General features: G+C 27.2%; 1 protein-coding gene across 13 annotated transcripts in view; it reads right to left on the minus strand.

Moving 5' to 3' along the window:
• Positions 1-23,964, minus strand: part of LOC107167647 (coiled-coil domain-containing protein AGAP005037) — a 224,868-nt gene that overhangs the window by 144,900 nt on the left and 56,004 nt on the right. For 10 of the 13 annotated variants that reach the window (XR_016190798.1, XM_089222529.1, XM_089222526.1 and 7 more), the window contains exons 4-9: positions 15,613-15,728; positions 15,283-15,309; positions 13,454-13,625; positions 11,285-11,350; positions 7,754-7,952; positions 1,579-1,756 (exon numbers count right to left, since the gene is read on the minus strand). Coding sequence is in view for 12 of the 13 variants with exons in the window: in XM_089222529.1 (XP_089078655.1) it covers positions 1,579-1,756; positions 7,754-7,952; positions 11,285-11,350; positions 13,454-13,625; positions 15,283-15,309; positions 15,613-15,728 (758 nt within the window). In the remaining variant the exon portion in view is untranslated. The remainder of the gene's footprint in view (positions 1-1,578; positions 1,757-7,753; positions 7,953-11,284; positions 11,351-13,453; positions 13,626-15,282; positions 15,310-15,612; positions 15,729-23,964) is intronic. The other 3 variants (XM_089222525.1, XM_089222532.1, XM_089222521.1) reach the window with 2 other exon arrangements.

Here is a 23,964-nt window from a genome sequence, read left to right on the forward strand (position 1 = left end):
AAAAAAAGAAAACAGTCGAATTGCATTTGAAACAACAAAATATTATGAAATACTTATAACCAGGAAAAACTTGTAGGTACTTATACTTTCTGTGGCTGTTAAAATATACTATCTGAAAAGTCTTAGCTAATTTATAATTTAGTACTTATATATGTATGATATGAATTTAATTACATGTTCAGTTCTCGGCGAAAAACATGTATCATATACTTATAATACGTAAATATTTAATGTTATGTTGTAAATAAATGTAGTAAACATTGGTTTTTATGGGTAAAGAAAGTTTTTGAAATACTTATAAAAGTTTCGATATTAAAATTAAAATTCACTTAATTATTGTGAAGTAAATATTTTATTCTACATATTATCCGATAGTAATTATCCAAGTAGTAAATGATTTACGATAAAAACTCAAATGGTGTTGTAACTTGGGTGACTTCAATCAGTGTTAAACAACCAATTGTAGATGTTTCCTGGCTAATTAAAGTAATCACATGCGGTTTGCGTAAAATAATTATTTAGAGACTGTGCACGCCTACTTGCAGTGTATAATAATAAAAAATATTTTATGTTATAGAACTAAAACAATTAAATAATTTCCTATACACGAGCATCTACAATTATATAAATACTAGCAAACGATTACAAATTGCCAATAACGTTAATTACCTAGTTAATAAAAATAAGTAAAAATTATAAATGTAACTTTTTTAAATAATAACTCATTATAATGCTATTATGCAAATGCATGTTTTTTTAGAAAAAAAATATGCTTACGTTAAATAATAATATTAAATGTATAAAAACCAAAAACTTACAAAAAATTAATTTTGTGAATCCTATTATTTTTCCCACTTTGGAGACGAGTATGAAACATAAATATAGTTTTGAAGGAGTATGTATAATTGTATAACGAAAATGGTTTATTATTAATTATATATATTTAAATTGGATAGGTACTTGAATGCTCAAATAAATCAATCATATATCGCCGATTTATTATTTATTGACTTACACATTTAATGCTCAGAGTCTCCTATTGTTGGTTGATAACATTTTTTCTTATACTAACACGTACACTATTCAATTTTGCAGGGTAAAATTTTTAAAATAAAATACTTTATAGAAAGAAATATATTAGCATGCTTGACTTAACGTTAAGCACAATAGTTTCACTAAAGATGAAAGTTTGTTTATTCATTCTTCGTGATAGACATATATATAATAAAACTTATAAAAGGTATCGACTTAATGTAATGTGTATTTTGCTGAGACGTTCCAGTACTCGCGTTACCTCAATCTGTGAGTGACATAAGGGTAGAAAACGGATATAGATTTAAACGAATATACTCCAGTCAAGAGAAAAAAACAAATCGTGTACATAAGCGACTTGATAAATAAATGCGTTTTGGCATATAAAATAGGCAAAAAAAATTTAATACAATAGCGTTTATTATTATAGCAACCTCATTTTATCGAAATCCAATAGATTCTATATAATATCTTTTATACTAGGTATAAATATATATATATATATATGTGTGTGTGTGTGTGTGTGTAAATTATACTAGGACTCACCTTGGTCTTGTGTATGTGTTGATGTTGATATTCCGAATCAAATTCCGGCTCGCTAAAGTACGACTGGTCTTGGTCCCACGTGGGTGCGGCTATCGTGAGGCCTTGGGGTAGCGGACCACCCTCGGCTGACTCGAAAAGTCGCAGCACCGACCTATCACGGATGTCGTTGAGGTGTGACCTGCGAATTGAAACGGTAATCGGATTAGGGCACACACGCAAACGATGAGCAAACACTAAGTCATACCCTAATATAATTGGGAGAAACCTGACTATGGTGTATGGGGTGTAAATTCTGCGGATATACCTATATGTTGTCAACCACCGCGGATACGTTTTCTTTGCGGTGTGTTTGCGAACAGATCACCACGACCAAAACGGTTTCTGGAATTTGTACAAAGGATAAATCAACCGGAGACCGCCGTTACCCCACGATTATCCTTTTCCTCGCTGGGAAAGCGTAAAAAAAGGATCGTGTAACGCGATATAGGTCGAAATAAAAATGTGCAATACCGCGCGGCGATTCGCAGTGTTATAGGATTTATATACAATTTCTGCCACGCTATAATCATTCCGCATAAATTTAGAGATGTGAATTTGTATAAGAAAACACATTTTTTTTATGAAAGTTAAACATAGCTTTGTTAGTTCATAATTTGAATTATGTAACAATAAATCCATTTATAAAACTTCTATTTTACATTTTTTATTTTTTAGGACATATTTTCCTTTTTTAGTTCATTATATTCAGTATTTTTAACTAAATTCCGTCAATTAACATCTTAGAAAACCTTATTTTTGTTTTACACGATCTGTGTATGTATACATATAATTCATATTTTATGATGTAATAATATACACACAAGCTGTATATGGGTTAGGTAAAGATAATGATTCGATAAAATAAGGAAATTTTCCTAGAAAAGTTCAAATTAAATCAATTTTTAATTAATTAATTTTTTTTTAAATTTAATAAATAAATTACTATGCACATGACATACTAATATCAATATCAATATTAAAATTAAATTTAAAACTATTTTAAGTGCATTTTATGCCGTAGTTTTTAACGCTTTAAGTGCTTACTTTATTGCATTTTTTTGACATTTCAAATGCAATTTTTAAGTGTGTTTTAGTGCATTAAATTCACAGCCCTACGTATGATATAATATAATTATAACATATACATATAGAACGCGCGTAATACTCTGTGACGGGGCAGAAATTATAATACCAAGCCATATAACTTAGACTACACCGAATTTCAATAGCAACGTCGATTGACGAGAGGGCGGACGACTGCAGGGTGAAATACCGAGTCGTTGGTACGTTTAATATTTTTGCTCGCTAAACATCCGTTTACGAGTCGACTATAACATGACCTACACCTGAGTTCGTTAAAAATGTACCGCGTCGTTGCGTATATAAACGTACCTATATAATATTCATTATTCTACATAATATCGTCATACTATGCTGCTAACATGTTGTTGATCCGGTGACCCGTGCATAAAACAAAAATTGTATTAATAAGCCGGCGTTGCGAAATTAATTAATTAATAATTAAGTTTAATCCTCTGGCGATCAAACGCCTCCCGCAGTGAGACAGCGCACTACACGCAAATAATACTATTTCATCCGGTAGAGGTGTTTTATGGTGCCTCGTTAAATAATTTAAACATATATATTATATATATATATATAGCACACATATATTGTGCGTAGACATTTATCGTTCAGTGAAATATTAATTGAAAAATAGTCCTTTTTTCTGTTTAATGATTAAAAGCGCGTGCTGCGCAAATCGAGTAAGAGATACAAATATAAATATATAATTATAGTGTAATTATACTTAAACAAATATAATTTGTATTAATACGTTGATACAATCGATAGTAAACATCATTAGGTATGTAATCGATAACAATTCAATTAATTGAAAATAAAAACTTTTTGCTTTACGAATATGCCTAGCTATTTTTAAAAACATTTCTTTGACAATTATATAAAAGGAAAAATACACAAGGAAATTCATTATTATTATTATTATTATTATTATTTTTATTACTAGATTATGTTAATCTAAATAAATTCAAGACAAACGAAAACTTTAGTATATTATATAATGAAAAATTTTAATTTATAAATGTAACAAGGTTATTTTTAAAGCGTATATTTGGATTTATTTTGTGAGTTAAATGTAAGTACTAAATTATTTAGTAACCATGGAATAAAAGAATGGAAAATATGAATTGATAAATATGTCAGCATATTATTAAACTGAACTTTAAAAGCCAATATATATATACATATATATGTGATTTAAATTATAGTTTAAATTGCATTTTATATAATATTGTAATATGATAAAATGTTGGTATATTAATATTATTAATCCACCTTGAGAACAAAAAAAATTTTATTTTTTCATAAAATTATATATTGTCGAAAATCATAAATAATAAAAAAGTTCATTTTGAAAAAGGGCAAAATTTTCGTAAATAATACATACATGATGTATGTATGTAAATCATTAAATTATGACAAAGTATTAAGATATTACTTGTCTTGGTACACAAAAATCATATGTCACACGCATTACATATTTAAAGTGCAGGTTGCATGCATTTTTGTAATTTCCACGTACCATTTATTGTATCGTTGTGCAACATGTATACAAATGACTTTGCTTACAATATCATATATCATATCCCTTTTAAACATTTACGGTTCATTATTTTTATTCTTAAATTACACAGCCCATATTTAGTCATTATTCATACTTGATGCATGTTCTTTTAATAAAAAATTTGCTGTTTTTGGACGATTTTTTTTCGATGTAGTCGACGTAGGTATATAAGTTTTCTGATTTAAATAATAAATTTTAAAAATCGAAAAATCGAAAAATTGAAGATATAAGGTTTTTCCGTTTTTGTTTTCTAAACTTAAGTAAGTTTAGAAAATATACACGTCTTGTCCATCCGTTAGTTACCAGTACAAGATAACGATTTTTTTGTATAAAATTTTCAATTTATATTAATGATATTCAGAATTATAAATTATAAATAGGAAAATATGCATATAACTATTATAGAGTCCTATTTATATACATATTGTACTACTACAGTTTAATAACTAAACAATTCAACACAGTTCTATTAATAGCAAATTCATATAAGTCATGATATTAAAAAATATCAATATATGAGTATTTGATATAGATTCGTACTGACCGATATTCAATATATATATATAAAATATACTGCCGCACGCCGACCGCAAACCTCCGCGGCTCTCGACTAGCGCACAGCGCTAATGTGAGGTCCGCGGTTGTAGCCGCAAGGCAACAAACCCGGGAGTCCTCGTGACCGATATTCAAAAAAAGGGAAAAAAGTTTAAAATATACAAAATTATTATTAAATAGTTTATGTAATATTATTGTTGTATACGTTTTTTATGAATTTAACACATTCGCAAGGTTAGCTTTCCTAACTTTAATAAATTAACGTTTACTTGAACGTAATTAAAACGTTAAAATATGAATATGCCGCATGTGTATATAATAAGATAGTGAGTAAAACTTGAACATTCAATAAATTCGTAAAATATCATAATTTACTATATTATCATTTAAGTGGATAATCTGTATTCAAGATGGAAAATAATTTATGGCTAAATTCCTGGGTGGGTTTTTAACCTTCATAGCATCATTGTAGGAAGACGCGCGTATCATATTGTTTCTATATGTATACTTCTATATTATATTATAGTTGTTGTTGTTCGTGGATAATAAATGTGTATATTAACGTAGATACTATAATATGCACTCTATTATGTAATAAGGTAATACGCTCAGAGATGATTATTTAGCAGAAATATTTAATCGAACAAACTCCGTTTCGACGTAACGATGGTACGCGAAGTCATCAGTCAAAAATCTTAGGAAGACTATAAAATGTGTTTATCACACTACTTATGAAAAAAAGTAAGCAGTTTATAGTTAAATACAATAGAACAATTCGCTGCATATCTATTATATAAAAGTATTATATTTGGGCTAGGAATTACACGCATCGGCTTGTTGTTTCACTGTTTAAGAATCTTAATCTAATAATCAGACAAGACTACTAAAACAAATTCCGAAAGAATAGCGTGTCATCAACATATGGATTTAATTACATTTTAAAATAACAATTTAATAACAAAATTGATTTTTTCAAAAAATTTGGTGTTGTACACTACTCAAGTTTTTCCTAAATTATTGTTAGTTTTTCTCAATTATTATAAAAAAAGTAATTTTTATTAACATTGAAATTCTAGATAGGAGCAATTTATCTAAAAGGCAATGAGATGAAATTCATGGGTTAATAACACAATATTTATTCTTAAATGTTTATATATTACTCTCGACAAAAATCAGTCACATTTTTCAAAATACTCTCAATACCACTATTCTGATAAAATGTATTATGCAACAATAATTGTTATACTTTATATAAATACATGATAGATAATTTTTTACAAAATATACGTTCTCGCGAAAAAAAATAACAGAGCACCAACAATATAAGAACATTGTAAACCCTAATAAATTATTTTATAAAGTATTGTAAATATTGATTTTGAAAGAAAAAATTATCTTTTAAATTTATTATTGTCTATTTATAAACCATATTAGTGTAGCGTACATAAACAAAAATAAATTTCTCGCAAAGAAGAAACAATAAAACACATACACAACATTTTTTTTTAATATTATGTTTTATGATTCATTTGCATTTCCTCACTTTGTTCTAAAATATAGACGTCAAGAACAATCACCGCAAGCACTTTGATAAAATATCTACTAGGAATTGTGTGTTGGTCCCGACATGCATTTTAAGGTTTATATTAAAATGCATTTTATTGTAATATTTTTCTGAATAGAAAAAGAGATAGCTAACGCACATACAATGAAACTACAGACACGAGGACTTATTATATAATATAAAAGTAATATTTGATATTATTTGGTGAAATCTCTAAGTATCACATACTCTCATACGTAAATTTTTTTCTGCTATTTAGAGGGCTCAGATTGTATAAATTATTAGTTTATCCCTAAAAAAAATCAGCTAATTATATATGTCCACTATTTCGAGGTGACGCTCGTATTCATTTATCACATACTCTGTTTGACCTTATATTCAGGATATTTTCCTTTCGTTATGCATTTGTTAACATTTAGATTTTTGACTTATTAGGTAAATTTAATTTTTTTTTCAGTTTTTAATATAGATACTTTGTCAAAATAATATTTACTTAAAACCTTTTGATTGTTTCGTATCAGATAATACTATTTCAGATCATGTGGCCACACAAACTTTTTTTTACAATTTCTAACTAAAACTGTTAACCATAAATTGTTAAGCATGTTGTATAATATTTTCGAAACTGTTAATGTTTATAAATCAATATTCAGAAAAGTATGTTCTGTGTTGTTAAACTTAATTTATTTAAAATAAAATTGACCAAGGCGCCTAATAGGTTTAGAAGATTGGCCAGTGATAAGTTGACAATTATGGTACCTAACTCATATTAACTTATACATATTATACTTATAATGACATGTCTTGCATTTTATTCTATACATAAATTAAAGTTTAAAACCAAAAAGATTAAAAACACATAAACTACCTATAGGTACTCATTCTAGTTCCAATTTATATACATCAACATTTCCCAAAATAGCATGTACTTTAGAATTACAATAAAAATAGTGGTTGACAATTATTGAAAAATAAAATTTGCATTGCTGCAGAACAAAAATTAAATGATATACAAATCTATTTATATTAAATGGTGTTGTTCATAGGCACCGCCAGGAATTTTGTCAGGGGGGTGCATCGTGCATAGTATACTTTGATTTCTAAATTATTTTAGTTAAATACGTAGAAATATTTTTTCAAATTATAAGACGATACAAATTTATTTTTGTTTTTTCGTCGGATACAAAGTTTTTAATAGATAATTATGCAAAAAATCGTTTAAATACCATACAATTTTTTTTAAAGCCAGAGGGGTGCATTTTCACATCCTTGCACCCTCCTTTGCGGCACCCTTGGTGGTGTTTGTATACAGAATTCAAAATATTAAATGAACTAATACTAATCAATAAATAATGATTCATGAATCATACCTGAGATCTTCCAGCTCGTAAAACATGTCTTTCGATGAATCATGAATATAGATCTTGACGAGTGCAGAATCCATGTATTCCATAGTGAGTTGCTTTGGAAAAGACCGGACGAACAGCGCCTTGACCGTGTCTATGGAGGTGATTTCATTCGGTAACAGTGCTCTTTTTGTTTCGCTACGGTATTGCAAGAATACCAGACCTAAACTCACAAGAAAAAAATTGAATAAATAAACCAATTTCACTGGATTAAGTATACAACATGAACAGTATGTAAACATTTTGAGTTGTTAATTATTAAATATTTATTAAAGATTCATGCACACATCGTTGGATGATAGTTTTATGTATTATGTATAAATAACATAGGTAGGTACAATACATGTTTTTTTTTTAAATTAAAAATTTGTATTTATAAAAAAAAAATAAAATGTTAAAATCTACGTTTCAAAAACGAAACAAAAACAGAGAAAATAAAACGAGTACAAAATAATTAGTTCTATATTACCGCGCACATCGAGGACAAATGTTTAAAAAAAAAAGGTTGGTGATAGTCGCCAGGAATGTATAATTTTCTAATATTGATGTAATGTGTATTCCTGTGTTATTATCCACTACAATAATAACAGAATATTTATCTGATCAGGGTATATACAAACAACAACAACAACAACAACAATAACAAAAACAGCAAAAACCACAAAAATAAATAAAATCTTTAAAGTGAAGTAATAAAACTAAATACAAGTATATATTTTAAATTGTTTTCCATAAACAAATCTTTTTTATTTTGTTATTTACTTTAACCAATAACCTATTAAAATATTGCGAAATTTTACTATGACATTCATTTTTAAATGGTTATGATGATGCAAATTATGAGTTAATTAAAACTCCTTTTAATGGGTACGTCTTTATAACCATTTTTATTACGTTTCATTTTAACGTAAGTATTATAGTTTATTTTTTTTTACGACCGGCTTGGCATAGTATCATGAAATTAATCATCTTTAAATATCATTTATGTCAAATTTCGATAAAATACTAACAATGTATATTATTGATACAGAGATATCAATTTTACTACAATCATAATTGATCAATACATTTTTATAGTTTTAAACAAACATTTTTTTTTATTATTATTAAATTCGAAGCGGTAATTTAAGTTTTATGCTTAGTATTTACTAAAACATTAAATATTGAATATTTAATATTCAATTTGTTTCATAAATACAGATTTTTAAATGGTTATAATGTTTTAACAAGTACTGATTCATTAAGTGTAAAATAATACAATAGACGAATAATTTTTTTTTTTTTTAACATTTAACTTGACTACCTATGAAATATTACGATGTAACAATTTAAATGTACCTTTTTTTTATGAATATATATGATTATATTTATCTAACTAGATTTAAGACTCGTTAAAAGGTAGCTCAACTGTGAGCTCCACCCTACCACCAATTTACCCATTGTATAAAACTTGTATAGATTATAAATTTTCAATAAACGCCATTTAATACAAAAAAAATATATATATATATGATAAGTACTGATAATGTGTTTTTAAAAATATTAACTTATTTAATATAATTTTAATTAATTTTAAGAATCCAACCTTTCAAATTCAAATTTAATATTTTAATTTAAATTTGTTTATACATTAATATCACAATCAATTTAAATAATTATGGAAATATTTATTATTTATCAATTCAACTTATTTTCCATTTCGTACCATAGGGATTTACCTGCATACCTTATTAATTTTGTAAAAAATATAAAAGTATAGAAATAATGGAAGTAATTTATTTAGTGTTTTACATTTGCTAGATGTTTTAGATACTTTGAATGTTTGAAATACTACCAAGATTAATAGAACTTGTATGGTACCTAATACCTTTTTTTTTTAATTGGTTTTTAATTTTATTACATAGACCCAAAACTTAAGATAGTACAAATTCTGTGTTAAATAGGTCATTAATTTATTGTATGCATAAACATAATATTTTTAGGGACTAATTTAGTATGTACGTAAGAAGTTCGTCGTTTCTAGTATTAACATATAAACAAATTAAGTTATTTTAATATGAGTTTAATAATAATATAATATATTAATTATTTAAATGCATTTAAAAATCTGTACAAAATTTACAACACGAACAATGAGTTGGATGTATTTCACATTTACATTTTAAATTAGTATAGTTATTAATTATTATGTTTGGATTGTCAGGTGATCACTAGGCCAGTTTCTCTAAGTGTCCCAACTCCTAGTTGGGATAATATAACTTATGTTTCAATCGATGGCTTACTTCCTATATTAAAGATTATAACTGGTTATGAGACAAAAATAAAAATAAAACAAAATACAATAATTACACCCTATAATGATGGAGGATGTATTAATTTTCCTATATTTTTGATTTTAACAATTTGTTGTATGAGATTCCAACCCATTGGGTATTAATAAACATATGAAGGAGAATTTATATTTATGTGCACAAGTTAACTAACTAATTCTAGAATTATAGTTCAAAAAAAAAAACTTAAACATGAGATATATTATAATAACGCACGAATGATATCACATAATATTATATTCAATCTAAATTAGAGCAAATTAACGCAACATTAAAACTCTTACACTGCTATTTTCTGTAAAATTGTAAGTAACGTCCTTTTAATTGGTTGAGTTTAATATTTTTTTTTTAATTAAATTAAATTAAATTAATAATCAGACGTTTACAAGCATTTTTACTTCAAATTTGTTAAAATCATTTTAGATAAACATTACATAAATAAGTTATTTGCATTGTCACAAAAATATTAATCTATAACAATATTTATCTAAAGTCATGAGTACACACTCAATTGTGATTATTTGAAGGCACAAATATTTATGCAAATCATAAGCTTGGACCTAAGAAGTCTGACCAAAATGTGAAGCATGTTTTTTAGTACGTAAATTACGTTAAAGTATTTTATTACTAATATTATATGATCTTAATTAAAAATATCTTAATGTACACATAATATAGCATATTCATATTCTCAAATTCAACTTAAAGTATACTCGTATATAACACTCATGAGTCAAGTATTCACCTCATTTGTGTGTTAAAAGTCATTTAAATTTAAATGAAATGATTTCTAGTGCGAAAAGTTTATTTATAATTATAAATTAAAAACAAACGAACAAAGGAATGGGTATTGTGTTTACTAAAAATAAACACTGTTTAGATATATATGAATGTAAAAAAAAATAATAAACATATATTATATAATATATAATATTTAAAAAAAAAAAAAAACATGAAAATGAACTTTCCTGTCGCATGCAATAACTATAAGACGACGGCATATAATACAAAGGATAGAATAAATATAAATTAAAAAATCGTGTTTTGTGCCTGACATACAAAAGCTAACAGTAAAAATGTGTGTATGTGTGTATGTGTTTATTAACTTATTAATTTATTTTTTTATTTTTTTACCAAACATTATGCATAATAAACTATGGCTCACCTAAACTTTGTCGTGGGTGAGTCATCATACTATGGAAAGCCATTTCGTCATTCAACATCGGGTCACCTTTCAAGACATAAATTTCCATTGCTCACAGTTTTAAGATTAAAATAAATTTCATAACACACAATTCTATTTCTATAATACACAGTCTGTACGCAGATATTGATATAGATACACAGATATACGAGTATGAAGTAATAGTGATGAGCATTGCCGGAAATTCGATTAAAGCACTTTAGAATTGTCTGCGAAGATAATATTGTATTCTGTATTTTTAATATATTATAACGATTCGTTTAACACAAAGTGATTTATTTTGTTTCAAGAAATTTCAATCTGACGATGAACTATTTTCCCGAAAGTGTCCGATAAGAACCCTTATAAAGCGCATTAAGAAGTTTTTATTAACAGTGCTCAAAGGATAGTATTATAGTTGAAAATCAATATCAAATGCTGTTCAATCTCTTAGTTAAAAACATCAAAATTAAAATACGTCTTTCTTAGGTTTGGTCAAATTAAATTAGAATATACCTACTACAGCAAACGTTTACATAATAATTAGTTTTAGCAAAATATCATAATATAATTGTTAATACAATCTCTTTATTATATAGTATATAAAACAAATCGTGTCAAAATAAAATATTATATTATATGGATTATATATATTGTGCATAACTAGGTAGGTTATACGTTAAAAAGGATTATAAATTATAGGTATTATACTATTGTAATAACATGTTGTATTTCGGTCACGTATAATATGTGATATAGCTACGATAAAGGAATAAAATGTACAAAATGCTATATAAAAAAATATAGTTATACACGATTTCTAGGATGTGGTTTATTAAACGATTTTTTTTTTAAATTTATCTGTTTTATTTAACTAAATTAAATAATTCTGTTTGTGATCGATATAATATTATGGTTGTGATATTTACACTGCATTTAATTCACCGACAACTAAATAAATACCTGCCTACTGTACTCGGAATCGGATATTTATGTAAGCCTTTATTATTAAATGCTTATATACACGTTAGTATTTCTTTGATCCAACAGTATGGACTAAACTTATGATCTAATTCTATTCAAAACGTTTACTACAATAGACGTCGTTTAAGCGACTGAATATAATTTAAGCCAGATGTGTATCTGGTCTCGTGGTACCCCGAATCATGTCAAAAGTGGCATAAACCTTCCCATTCAACGTAAAATCACGTGTTTCTACCTCAAAACTATAAATATTAGCTCCTCTAAAATGTTATTGTACACATTGTGCTCTGGAAAATGCCAAGACCAACTATATTATTATTATATGCGAGTTTATTAAAGTACCTATTGCAGTTTCAAGCAATTCGTTACAACTTTTTTTACTAATTAATTATTACCACTGCACAAAAGTACATAAAATTTGCATAGTTTCCTTTTTAAAATGCCTGAATGAGATTTTATATGAAATTTAAATTAACAAACTCGTTTTATTCCTACTTAAACAAAAAATGCAATAAGTCTCATAAAATAACGAATGCTTGTAAATAAAATACGTTGAAATATGCATTTTTAAAATAATGTAATAATGTCTGATAAACCAGGAATCTAACATCATTTTATACGAAACTTTGTCTATAAATAACAAAACAAAATGTCAGATTTTTTTTAAAAATAAACAACTGTTGGACTTTTCTACATTTTTTTGACAACATTGAACAGCAAGTTTGCACAAATAAATTTTTGGGTTGAATTTATTCCGTCATATATATACTATATAACATAATGTTGCATTATTAATGTACAAAGTTTGAACACAAAACGAGAAAATGTGTTATCAGAAACGTATATTTTAGAAAATACAAATTATTATATCCGGAATCAACGTTTAAAAATAATATTTTATTAAACGTAACGTTTTGACATTAAAATAAAGTCTCGACATTCGACATTTTGTAAATACAACAAATTGAGTGGGTACGTTATAATAAATTATATTCAATTATTATCATTATTATTATTAACTTGAAAAATTTGAAAAGAAAAAGCTCGAGATAAACCTCGGATATTAATCTTCTCATAAATTATATGTTATCGATTATTATATTAAGTATAAATGTATAATACTACAATGGTTGCGTAAATTATGCACATTTAAATACGCTCACTTACCCAATGGTCGCTCTAGAGTTTTCGATGGGGTTCTAACGACCGGCAATGAGCTCCTCTGCTTATTACCTCTTCGGAACCCAGTAGAACTAGTTTCCACTTCGGACATTATGCCTGGATCGTCATCAAACAGCATCCCAGTAGCCGGTGGATATCCTCCTCTAGACGCTGGAGACTTTAAACAACAGGAAGACCGTTCAAATTAATTATAATAATCTGCAATTGGTTAAATCTGCATATTTTTGTGATCAGATTATAAATTTATAACGCATTACCGTTTAGGTATTATAATATCGAAACCAAATAAAAATAATAGAAATAAAAAATTATTCGTATTGCAAAATAAATGTACTCATCTGTTAACCAGATGATAATATTTTTGTTACCACTGTCTTTTATATCGGTTTATTGTTTATGAGCTATGTTATACCTTATCAGATACATTTAATCAAAAAATAGTTGGGCATTAACCGACTTTATAATATTGTTTATCTATTGTCAGCATCTGCTTAACGTGGCTCGTATGTGTCAACATGCGCTACAACCATATGCGATTCCTATATTTGTAATACGCAAATTCGAGAATAAAATATTTTTTGTAATAACAATATAATAATAATGTTCGATTATTCAAATTGCAATGTGTAATGTAAATATTTATAAGTTCTCATTTACATAATACGTGATTTTTGGGTAGTTTAAGACATAATATTATTATAATGACATATTAAAGAAAGTGAGAGAGAATCTCTTACCAGTTACCACGCGACCACAACGATGAGTTAAGCCATTGATATAATTATAGTATTTGTAGTCAATGATTAAACATTACGCGACACATTATGATATTATAATGTATTAAAACTAATAAGCACCTAACACATGAATCGTCACGATCTGATCATGGGAAAAAAATTACCAGTGACATCTCATGAAAATCATAAAAGTCCAAAGTTGTAACCAAAAACAAAAAATATAATCACAACACAAATTTATTTTTTGCTTACGCGGCTACAATATATCTTCATAGAATTTCATAAAAATGTAAAATAATCAAATTATGATGACCTGAGGTTTACCGTATTCTGAGAAATGCTTGATGTCATACTTAGTCATTTGTATGGTCGCAGTAGTCGGTTCTCAAGATGTGTTATTTTTTTTTTTAGTTTTACCAACACGATAGCCAAAAAACCGGATAAGCACTTCCATAAAAAATATGACCGTAAGCAAATTTTTAAGATACGTGACGGATCAAAAGTAAAAAATATGAAGCAATAAACATGCGAATTGTTGTTTTTATAACAACGTTATAGTGGATGGTAAGTACCTTCAAAATAAACGTGTAATGTAGTTATAGCATATATTTCAGTATCTTCATAAAAACTAAGAGAGGAAGAATAGTGTAATCGTAGTAGAAGTAAAAAAATGTATTTTCATATTTCATTCAAAAAATTCAATAATGAACTGGACCGTCGAAAAACATAAAATGCATGAAATGCGTTATAAAAGTTATTAAGCTGGAGAATTCTTTAAAAATTTTATGTTTTTGAAGATTAAATTTATTTAATGATACGAAAAAAAAATGATTGAAAAACATGAAGAGCCACATGAACGAAGAATGTTCAAGAAAAAACAGCCCTGAGTATGATTTAGACATAAACATTTTTAATGAATAATTGAAACATACAAAGCCGTTAAATGTGCTATACAAACAATTTTTTATCAAAGACGTTTGATTTGAAATAAATCGTACTAAAACTTCATTAACGAGAAAATTATAAGTATAATTATACAAATATCCGTAATTATACCAATGTGCGCCTACGACTTACTTTTTTCCGTTGCATTTTCGTTCCCATCTATTATAGCGGCGTACACCGCAAAGCAAACAAAACGGTGGCAATAACACAACAACAAAACATTCATTTAGTTTCGGCAAAAGCAATAGCACAATATTATAACATAATTTATTATGATAATAGCGTTTTTTTTTGTTTTTTTCATTCACGCGCGGCAATAGTAATAGATATTTAGCAGCGATTATGCGACTGAACCGATAAACACGTCGGTCGTTGTACGCAGCTAAATATAATATCAGTATTGTGCCCGAAAAATTGTGCTTAGATTGAAAAACGGAAATGAACACTCGTCGGGCGACTCACCTCCAAGTCCATGGACCTCGTCAGGGCCGGTTGATAGTTGTGATGTTGATCGCCGGACAGAGTGTGCCGCCGGGGATCGTCTCTCCTCGATGTTCGACCGCGACGGAGATCATCACCTGCAAAAAGAACAAACAACATGAATGCAAACCATCTCGTAACAGGTCCGGAAATAAATGAATAATTTTAGATAAAATGATGAAGTGGTGAAGTGGGGGGGGGGGGCAAAATAAAAATATTTACAAGACAAATTATACATTTTTATGGTATCAACTACTATTATTATAATGATGCATATTATTCATATTGATTATTGACTAAGTTAATGAAATAATGATAAAAGAAATGTGTTTTTTTAATCCATTCCCTTTAATTCACCACTGGAATACACGTTTAATCTCCACGCCAGTGAAAATATTCAGGACACACGACTTGCCGACAAATGTTTTGCCACTCATAATCATTGAGCCACACGGTCTTAAACATATAGGGACAAAGGATTTTTCTTAAGTGCCAAAAAAGAGTGTTGATACTCCAATGGTCGATAAATATGACTCTACTGGTATATTATCTAAAGATGATTTTTGAGATAATTTTTAACGAAACACTTTTTATTTTCATATCATTGATATTTTATGAGAAAGATAGAATTTAATAGTGTATCTGAGCAACCTTCGGTCACATAAATCCTAAATATCTTGTACATTTAACATTGGCATTTTTAAGTGTGATTCGACGTGATGGTAAACTTCGAAAATCATTATTATTTTATTACGATTGCTGTCCATATTATTTTTTAATAGTCAAGTGCACTTTGGTATTATTTCCTAGTGTTGTGGTGCTGAGCCATCCCATCGACTAAAAACCTATTTATCATAATATGTCTGTTAGGTATATAAATACTCCCATCATACATAATATAGTTGTTATCGCGATTGGTTTGTATAATATTTACTATAAAGCGTTACAATTTGTAGCCTACAAATACTAAAATTGATTAATATGCATATTGCCGACGTCATTGTGTCTTGTTACAATCGATAATCAATCGGTCATACATCAGGCGTTTGAAGAAGATAAAACGCTATCCTATGCAAATCGCCAGAATATATTAAAATGCTCTCAATATATAATATTTATGAAGCGGGAATAATTTGAGCTAAATGTCTTGAATATATATTACCGCGAAAAACAGAACTATGGTATATTTTAGTATAAAGATATGGGAAAAACCATAAAATATCGTATATCTACCAATACCTCGTATTATACACCAACAGAAATAATTTTACGATAGCAAAAAACATTAAACAAATATTACACGATAAAAAAAAGTAGGTACCTATTTAATATTAGACTTTTTATGGATATTCGGAATACATGTTCAGAATAAATACGTTACTATAACTAACTGTATATTATATAGTATATATACATATGTTACGTCACTTTTTATATGTATTTATATCAAACGTTTCATAGAAAAAATTAACAAAATCATGAAATGCTGGGACTAGTAATAGCCAATAGATATATATTATTAATTATTATAGTATCACTTGTTTCCACCATGTGGTTACAGTGTAGTTAAAGCAACTAATAATTAAATTATTTGTATCGCCATCTCTGCAGACGTTATAAGATTTTAATAACAAATAAAATATTCTTAAAAAGGTTATACAACGTAAATATAGTATTATGCTAATAGTATAAAATTATTTATTAGGCTTTTAAAATACATACATTTTAATCCCTAATTTTATAATGGTATAACTGATAAAGTACAGTATATATTATGATATATATTCGTGAATTTCTAATTAAAAGTGAATTAAGTTTTAAAAAAAAAATATCTGATTGTTGTATTAAATATAAATAAGCAAATATACTATCAAAATTTAAGTGCACTTATTTTTATTGAAATCATAAATATTAATTTGTTTAAAAAAAAATTTAAAAACATTAAGATCCAGCTATATCATCATTGAGAAGTAAACAAATTAAAAAAATGATTGTATTGCCCTGTAGCCTCTTCTGTTTTTGTTATAAAAAAAACAAAACAAAAATTATAATAATTGTTTAAATTGTTATCAAGATGTTTATAGCTAGACCCTTATCGATACATGTTATAAATTATAAATATAAATAAAGATATAATTTCTAACACGGCACTTTGTATAGGCAATTTTGATACATGTTGGTGCTAAATATTTGTGCGTACCTACATAATAATATTGTATCATGTATATATCAATTTATAATAAATATGAAAAAAAGTTATAATTTAATCACGCATTCTTAATTATATTTATATCTAAGATACATAATATTTGAACAAATATTTTTACCCTCATAAGTTTTCAATGAAACCTTTAAGTATACGTAAATTAATTAAAATATTTATAAAAATTATTATTATTATTATTTTATTTTCGATTTAATCAAAATAAAATTAAAGATTAAACAAAATAGAGTTGATATGACATAGAGTGTAGGTATACTAGATTTATCAAATCTGATACTGATACTTACTTATCTGTACATAGAACATAAACATATATGTTTAAAATCTAGAATAATCGTTTTACGACTTGAGTGAGTATTATTATTTGTGCGAGAGAGGAAAAGTCCAAAATGGTGAGGCATACAGAAAAAATTGTCATAATTATTCAGTTTTATAATTAAATCATATATCTGAAATAATATTGTCTTTTAATTCGAATATTTAAAATTTAATATTAAAAAATGATAGTATATGTCTACACTTTACTCCGTTTATATTGTATCAAACTTGTTTTACACATGAAGGTGCCACATTTTTTTAAAGATCAAAACGGTTAAAAAATAAATGGTTTACAACCACTATTACTATCAATAAAATAAAACAAATTCGTAGTAATCGACGGAATCGTGTAATGGTAAAAACAAAAACAAACAGATTCTATGATATGAGTACTATGAGTGCGATGAGAAATCCAATATTGAAGAACATGTTGATTTTACAATTAAAACGGTTTTTATTGTCTCATGTCGACCAATGGACGATAATCTTAAAGTATTAAATAATAGACATCATAATATAGACACAACAAACATAATGGTTTCAGTATTGCTTGTATCGCAGGAAGCTACTTTTGCAGTTATTATATCATAATAATATATACTTTATAAAACACAATAGCATTGATAACACGTCAGCAATGCTTAATTATTATAAAATTATGTTACAGTGACCAAGTAGCTAGGGTACGATTACACGTAACTAATTTTCTTAATAATTTTCCTACCTACTATTCACTTCATCAGCGTTTACTTTAACAAATCCGTTTGCATTTATCACGTGAAAGCTTTTCATAATATACACCACATTATATACATACATAATGCCGTTATATGTATGTGTATGTATATATACAGATGATTATTGTTAACAGTAAACACAGATTATACTAAAAAGTACTCACAACACTTCATTTTTTGAGAAAAATACTATATATTTGGATAAATATTTGTTATCGTTATAATTTATTACGTATTGGATGTAATTTTTCAACGTAAAATTTTAATTTCATAACTTAAAAGTTTATAAGGAGTTAATTAGGTTTCATGTTTTACATTTCATAGGTATCAATGTGTAACCATTCTGCTCATAAAAACTTTAAGTAATTATAAATTGTTTACTTTAACTATTCGTTAAAAATTTATTTTTTATACAAATAATATTCAAAGAAAATTCTTACTTCGAACATAAATTCATAGATGTATGTATGTCAAAAACAAAAAATTATTGTTTTATTTTTTTAAGTTTAATAGGCTTCAACAACATAGGATTTTAGCCTAATTTAATCAAAAATTGAACAAGAAAAAAATATTATATACATAATATTTTAGTATGAATTTTACTACATTATTATTGTTTACAATGGATAGTTTAAGTTTATATTTAGGAAGAATGTACTGATTGCAGCTGTGTTCTCTTCTCTGAAGGCTTGGTAGAGTGATGACAATGTGGTCAATTGATAATATTACATTGCAAGTATCACATATTAGTGTTGAATCTTCTTTGATGAGATGGACATGAGTTAAGCGAGAATGGCTTATTTTGGCTCGAGTGACGGTTACTTTTTCTCTTCTGCCGGGAGGCTAGTTAAATTTTTTAATGAATAATTTTATATTTCTCAGTTTGTTGATTAGGGGTAGATTTTCCCAAAAAAATTGCCAAATACTTGACATTTAAATTATATAAAAATACATTTTTAAAAACTTTAGCACTATTTGAGATTGAGTGTTTAGCGGTTCATGTTGGTTTATATAGGTACCTATAAAGATACCTAAAATCTACAATAATTTAATCGGATTATGAGGCTAAATCAGTAAGTCAAACTAGGGTGCGATAATAGTAGAGAGGGGGCCTAGGTAGAGTATAGGCACATTATAATATAATTTCGTTCCAAGACGAACATTTAATTTATTATTCCCTATATCTTCGTTATTACACATTACAAAATGTACAACGCAGATTCAAGAATTCAGAACGCAATCCGCTATAAAATATTATATATATTTTTTTCAATTAGTCAAAATATAAAGCAATTTTTAGGCCTTCGTTGACAGACCATTGTAAACTTAAAAAAGACGTTTTATGAAAAGTTCCGTTTACGGTTACGCGTCTAAGGATATACTCTTGAAACTGGAGCTCAATCATATTGAATGTCACCCAAATCCTTTAAACACAAATGTACATTATATTTCCCAATAAATGCGTGGGAAACAATATTACGAAGAGATGAACATCACGTAATTTAATTACAATCTGTTAGACACCATAACAATTACGCACTAATTATAAATAATATGTTAAAAACGATATATTACTATAATTATAATTATATAGATAGAAAATCACACCAACGCATATTAACATGATTCGGTATTCTATACCTAATACAAATATAAATACACTTAAGCTCCAAATATCACCACAACCCGTTTTCGTTATTTTTTTCTTTTTATTTATGGTACAGCTTCGATTGCAAAGGTTATTAGCTTTCTACAAAAAAGAAGATATTTAGTTACATCTAACTTATTATTATGTATGCATGAAACGATAAAACTTGACTATCACTGCAAAAATCGAGATTTTTAACAATATAATATTATAATACATTAATAACGAATTGTTATATATTTCCCTACAACGGTTCGCAACTGTTATTAATTATATTTAACGTCACAACGTCAGTCTAGTCTTATGAAAAATAATTTAATTTTATACTAATTTAGAAACATTTGTCGTACATATACATACATCATAGATACTAAACATTTATGACATATATTCATAATAATATATAGGTTTTTAAATGTCATTATCAATTAAATTCTCTTTTCGATTGGACGTTTATGACCTGTGAGTTTTTTCATCACCAAAACTGTAACGTCATCGTATCGTTTTTAAAGTAATAATTGCACCAAATTTGTAGTAAAAATACAGTTTTAGCTCTGTGGACGCTCAATGGACCATTATAATTTCTCAAAAAAACATAATTTAATAAATAACGTGGTATTTAGCATGTAATATGTTGTATTAGTGTAAATATATATTGTGTTTAACTATTGTATAATTTATTATCATAAATAGTTACTTATATATAGTTATGAGCTGTGTACGCCACGAGTGTGATGTATTTTAGACTTTAGTGAATAAATGGTAAACTTAACCTTTAAAACTGCAATCCTGTCTTTAATTTTTACCCATATCCTCTCAAGAGCTTCGTCATTGTGTTGTAAGTTCATATGTAACATCGTATTTGGCGGATGTAAATACATCAAGAAGCTTAATGAAGTTTCACATACCAACACATAAACACAATGCCATAATATAATATTTGGAGTTTTGTGAATCAATAAGTTCTCAAACCAAAGGCGAATACTACTGCTGTTACTATTAAAATGCCATATTTGAGTACAGAAGTCAACCGCGTCATATAGCAAGATTTCTAAAAATTTCAACAAACGTCTAGATGTTACATGCAGAAATATATGTGTGTGTGTGTGTGTGTGTGTGTGTGTGTGTGTGTGTGTGTGTGTGTGTGTGTGTGTGTGTGTGTGTGTGTGTGTGTGTCTGCATTAAAAACCACATAAGACATTAAATAATTTAGTTCCAATCCATTTAAAGAAAAAAGTCTGTTTCATGACATTACCTCAAACCGTATTTTATTTTTGTTCAATTTATTTATTTTATTGATTATTAAATTAAATTGTATGTTAAGAAACGGTGGTCGTATCGTCGATGTACAAATCGGGTTAGTATATAATATATATATTAAATGACAAACGTATTTAACTGAGACGATATTTGCCAAGAAAAGAAAATTTAACATCGGTGACGGCTGTGGAAAATTGCGTAGCTGGAACTGACAATGTTAAGAAATAGAGCTAAAGAGAAAAATAAATCAAGATCAAAATGTGCTAATTATACGCATAGTTAACGACGTTTCACCCTTTAGCTTCGAAAATCCCTTAACTAGCTACAAACAAACAAAGACACGTAAAATATTGGGTTGACGATAAATTTCATTTACTGAAAAAATCAATTATGATGTGCAAGTTTTAATATTACAATATGTGTGTTGATACACAGGCTCATCAATTTATACACGTTCAATTTGGATTATTTAAACGAAGCTAATCGTAATAAATCGATCACTAAGTTGACAGAGCCCCAGAAAAAAGAGACGAGCTAAAAATTTTAGCTTTTTTACAGCTCCAAAAGGAAAATTGACTTGCATACTAAAAGAACACACACTTTATTGTAAAATCAATACAATCATCACTCTAATCTAAAAGTTATGTTTTACTTGTGAAGGTCAATTTATCACAATATATATATAATACCTATTATAATACCAACTGGTCAATATCAATAAAACATATTTAATATACACGTTTCACGTTTTATACAAACACCATACCATATTTTACTGACCTCCATAGTTTTTATGGTTTCAAAACGCGTTGCAAAAATCGATCATAAGAAAAACTTACGGGATTATTGAAATAAGGTGACATGGAATATTAATATTCTGAATATCTAAACGGTAGTTGAATTACTACGTTTATTCCAAAAAATATTTAAATATTAAATGAATTGGAATTTGATATAAGAAAACGTAAGACTGGTTGTTATAACAATAAAAAAAATTTAAAAAATACAAACCACGTTACAGAAAGTTAATCAAATAAAATATTAGCATAAGTTGACATTGATGCAGAATTAAAGGAATGATTAAGTAACGATCCAATATGAAAACACTTACTTCCAAGCGTTAGCAAATCTGAAACTACAATATGTGTATTCATTTTACATAATATTATGTCAGAAATTAGTGGTATAAGCGTGTAAGTTTTGTAACTAATGCGATTTGATAATGTAATTCACAAATTGAATCGCGTATGTTGTTAAAGATTGTAAACTTTCTGGGGCGAATGCAAAATATTAATTCATGAGTTTACCAATTACTTTCCAAATATGAAAAACAAATTTATGTTTTTGAAACCATTATAATAGAATATAAATATATATATATATATATATATATATTATTGTATACAAATTATATTATATGTGCAGAAAAACAGTACAAAGTTTGCTTTCATTTTTGATTGATTACAATTTTTTTCCTGAAACTATAAACGTATATATTATATGCGTCTATAACCGTGTGTAGGTTAATACCTATCACTCCATACTGATATGGCGGATTTTAACGCCATATGTGGTATAGTAATATTTAATGCATTTTTGTCATTTACATTATTTTACTATGTAAAATACTAAAATCACACACTGAGTGATCGTGTGTTCATTATAAATCAAATAGGTATAGAATATATTGTATAGTTTTTGGGAGAAAAATGATTCGAGACACGTTAACACGAAGATGTAAGCTAATAAATTTGTAAAGTTATATTAGCTGATGCATAGGCTGCATAGCTAGACTTGTGCTGTAACAAAGGGATATATTGTACTGCCTTTTGTGTTTATCCGGAACCATTTGTATCATGAAAGCTAAACAATGGGTTAAATAGATATGACGAATTATTGTAAAGCGAAACTCTAACGGATTCTCTAAATACGTACGAAATCAGATTTCATCAGAAATAATATATAATTACATAGATTCACCATCAATGGGATTCGATTGTATTTAAGGTAGTCAATTATGTTGAGTACGTAACATTTATAACATAGTATCCTGCCGTTTTGCTTTATAGCACCTAAAAATATTTTAATTGTAAAACCGTTAATTTATTTTTGTAATTGAATTCTATTCTCAATTCTCAATTTTTCGT

The sequence above is a fragment of the Diuraphis noxia genome, unplaced genomic scaffold (assembly GCF_037042655.1).
Source record: "Diuraphis noxia isolate RWA-SAM2 unplaced genomic scaffold, SU_Dnox_SAM2 contig0003, whole genome shotgun sequence".
NCBI classification, from domain to species: domain Eukaryota; kingdom Metazoa; phylum Arthropoda; class Insecta; order Hemiptera; family Aphididae; genus Diuraphis; species Diuraphis noxia.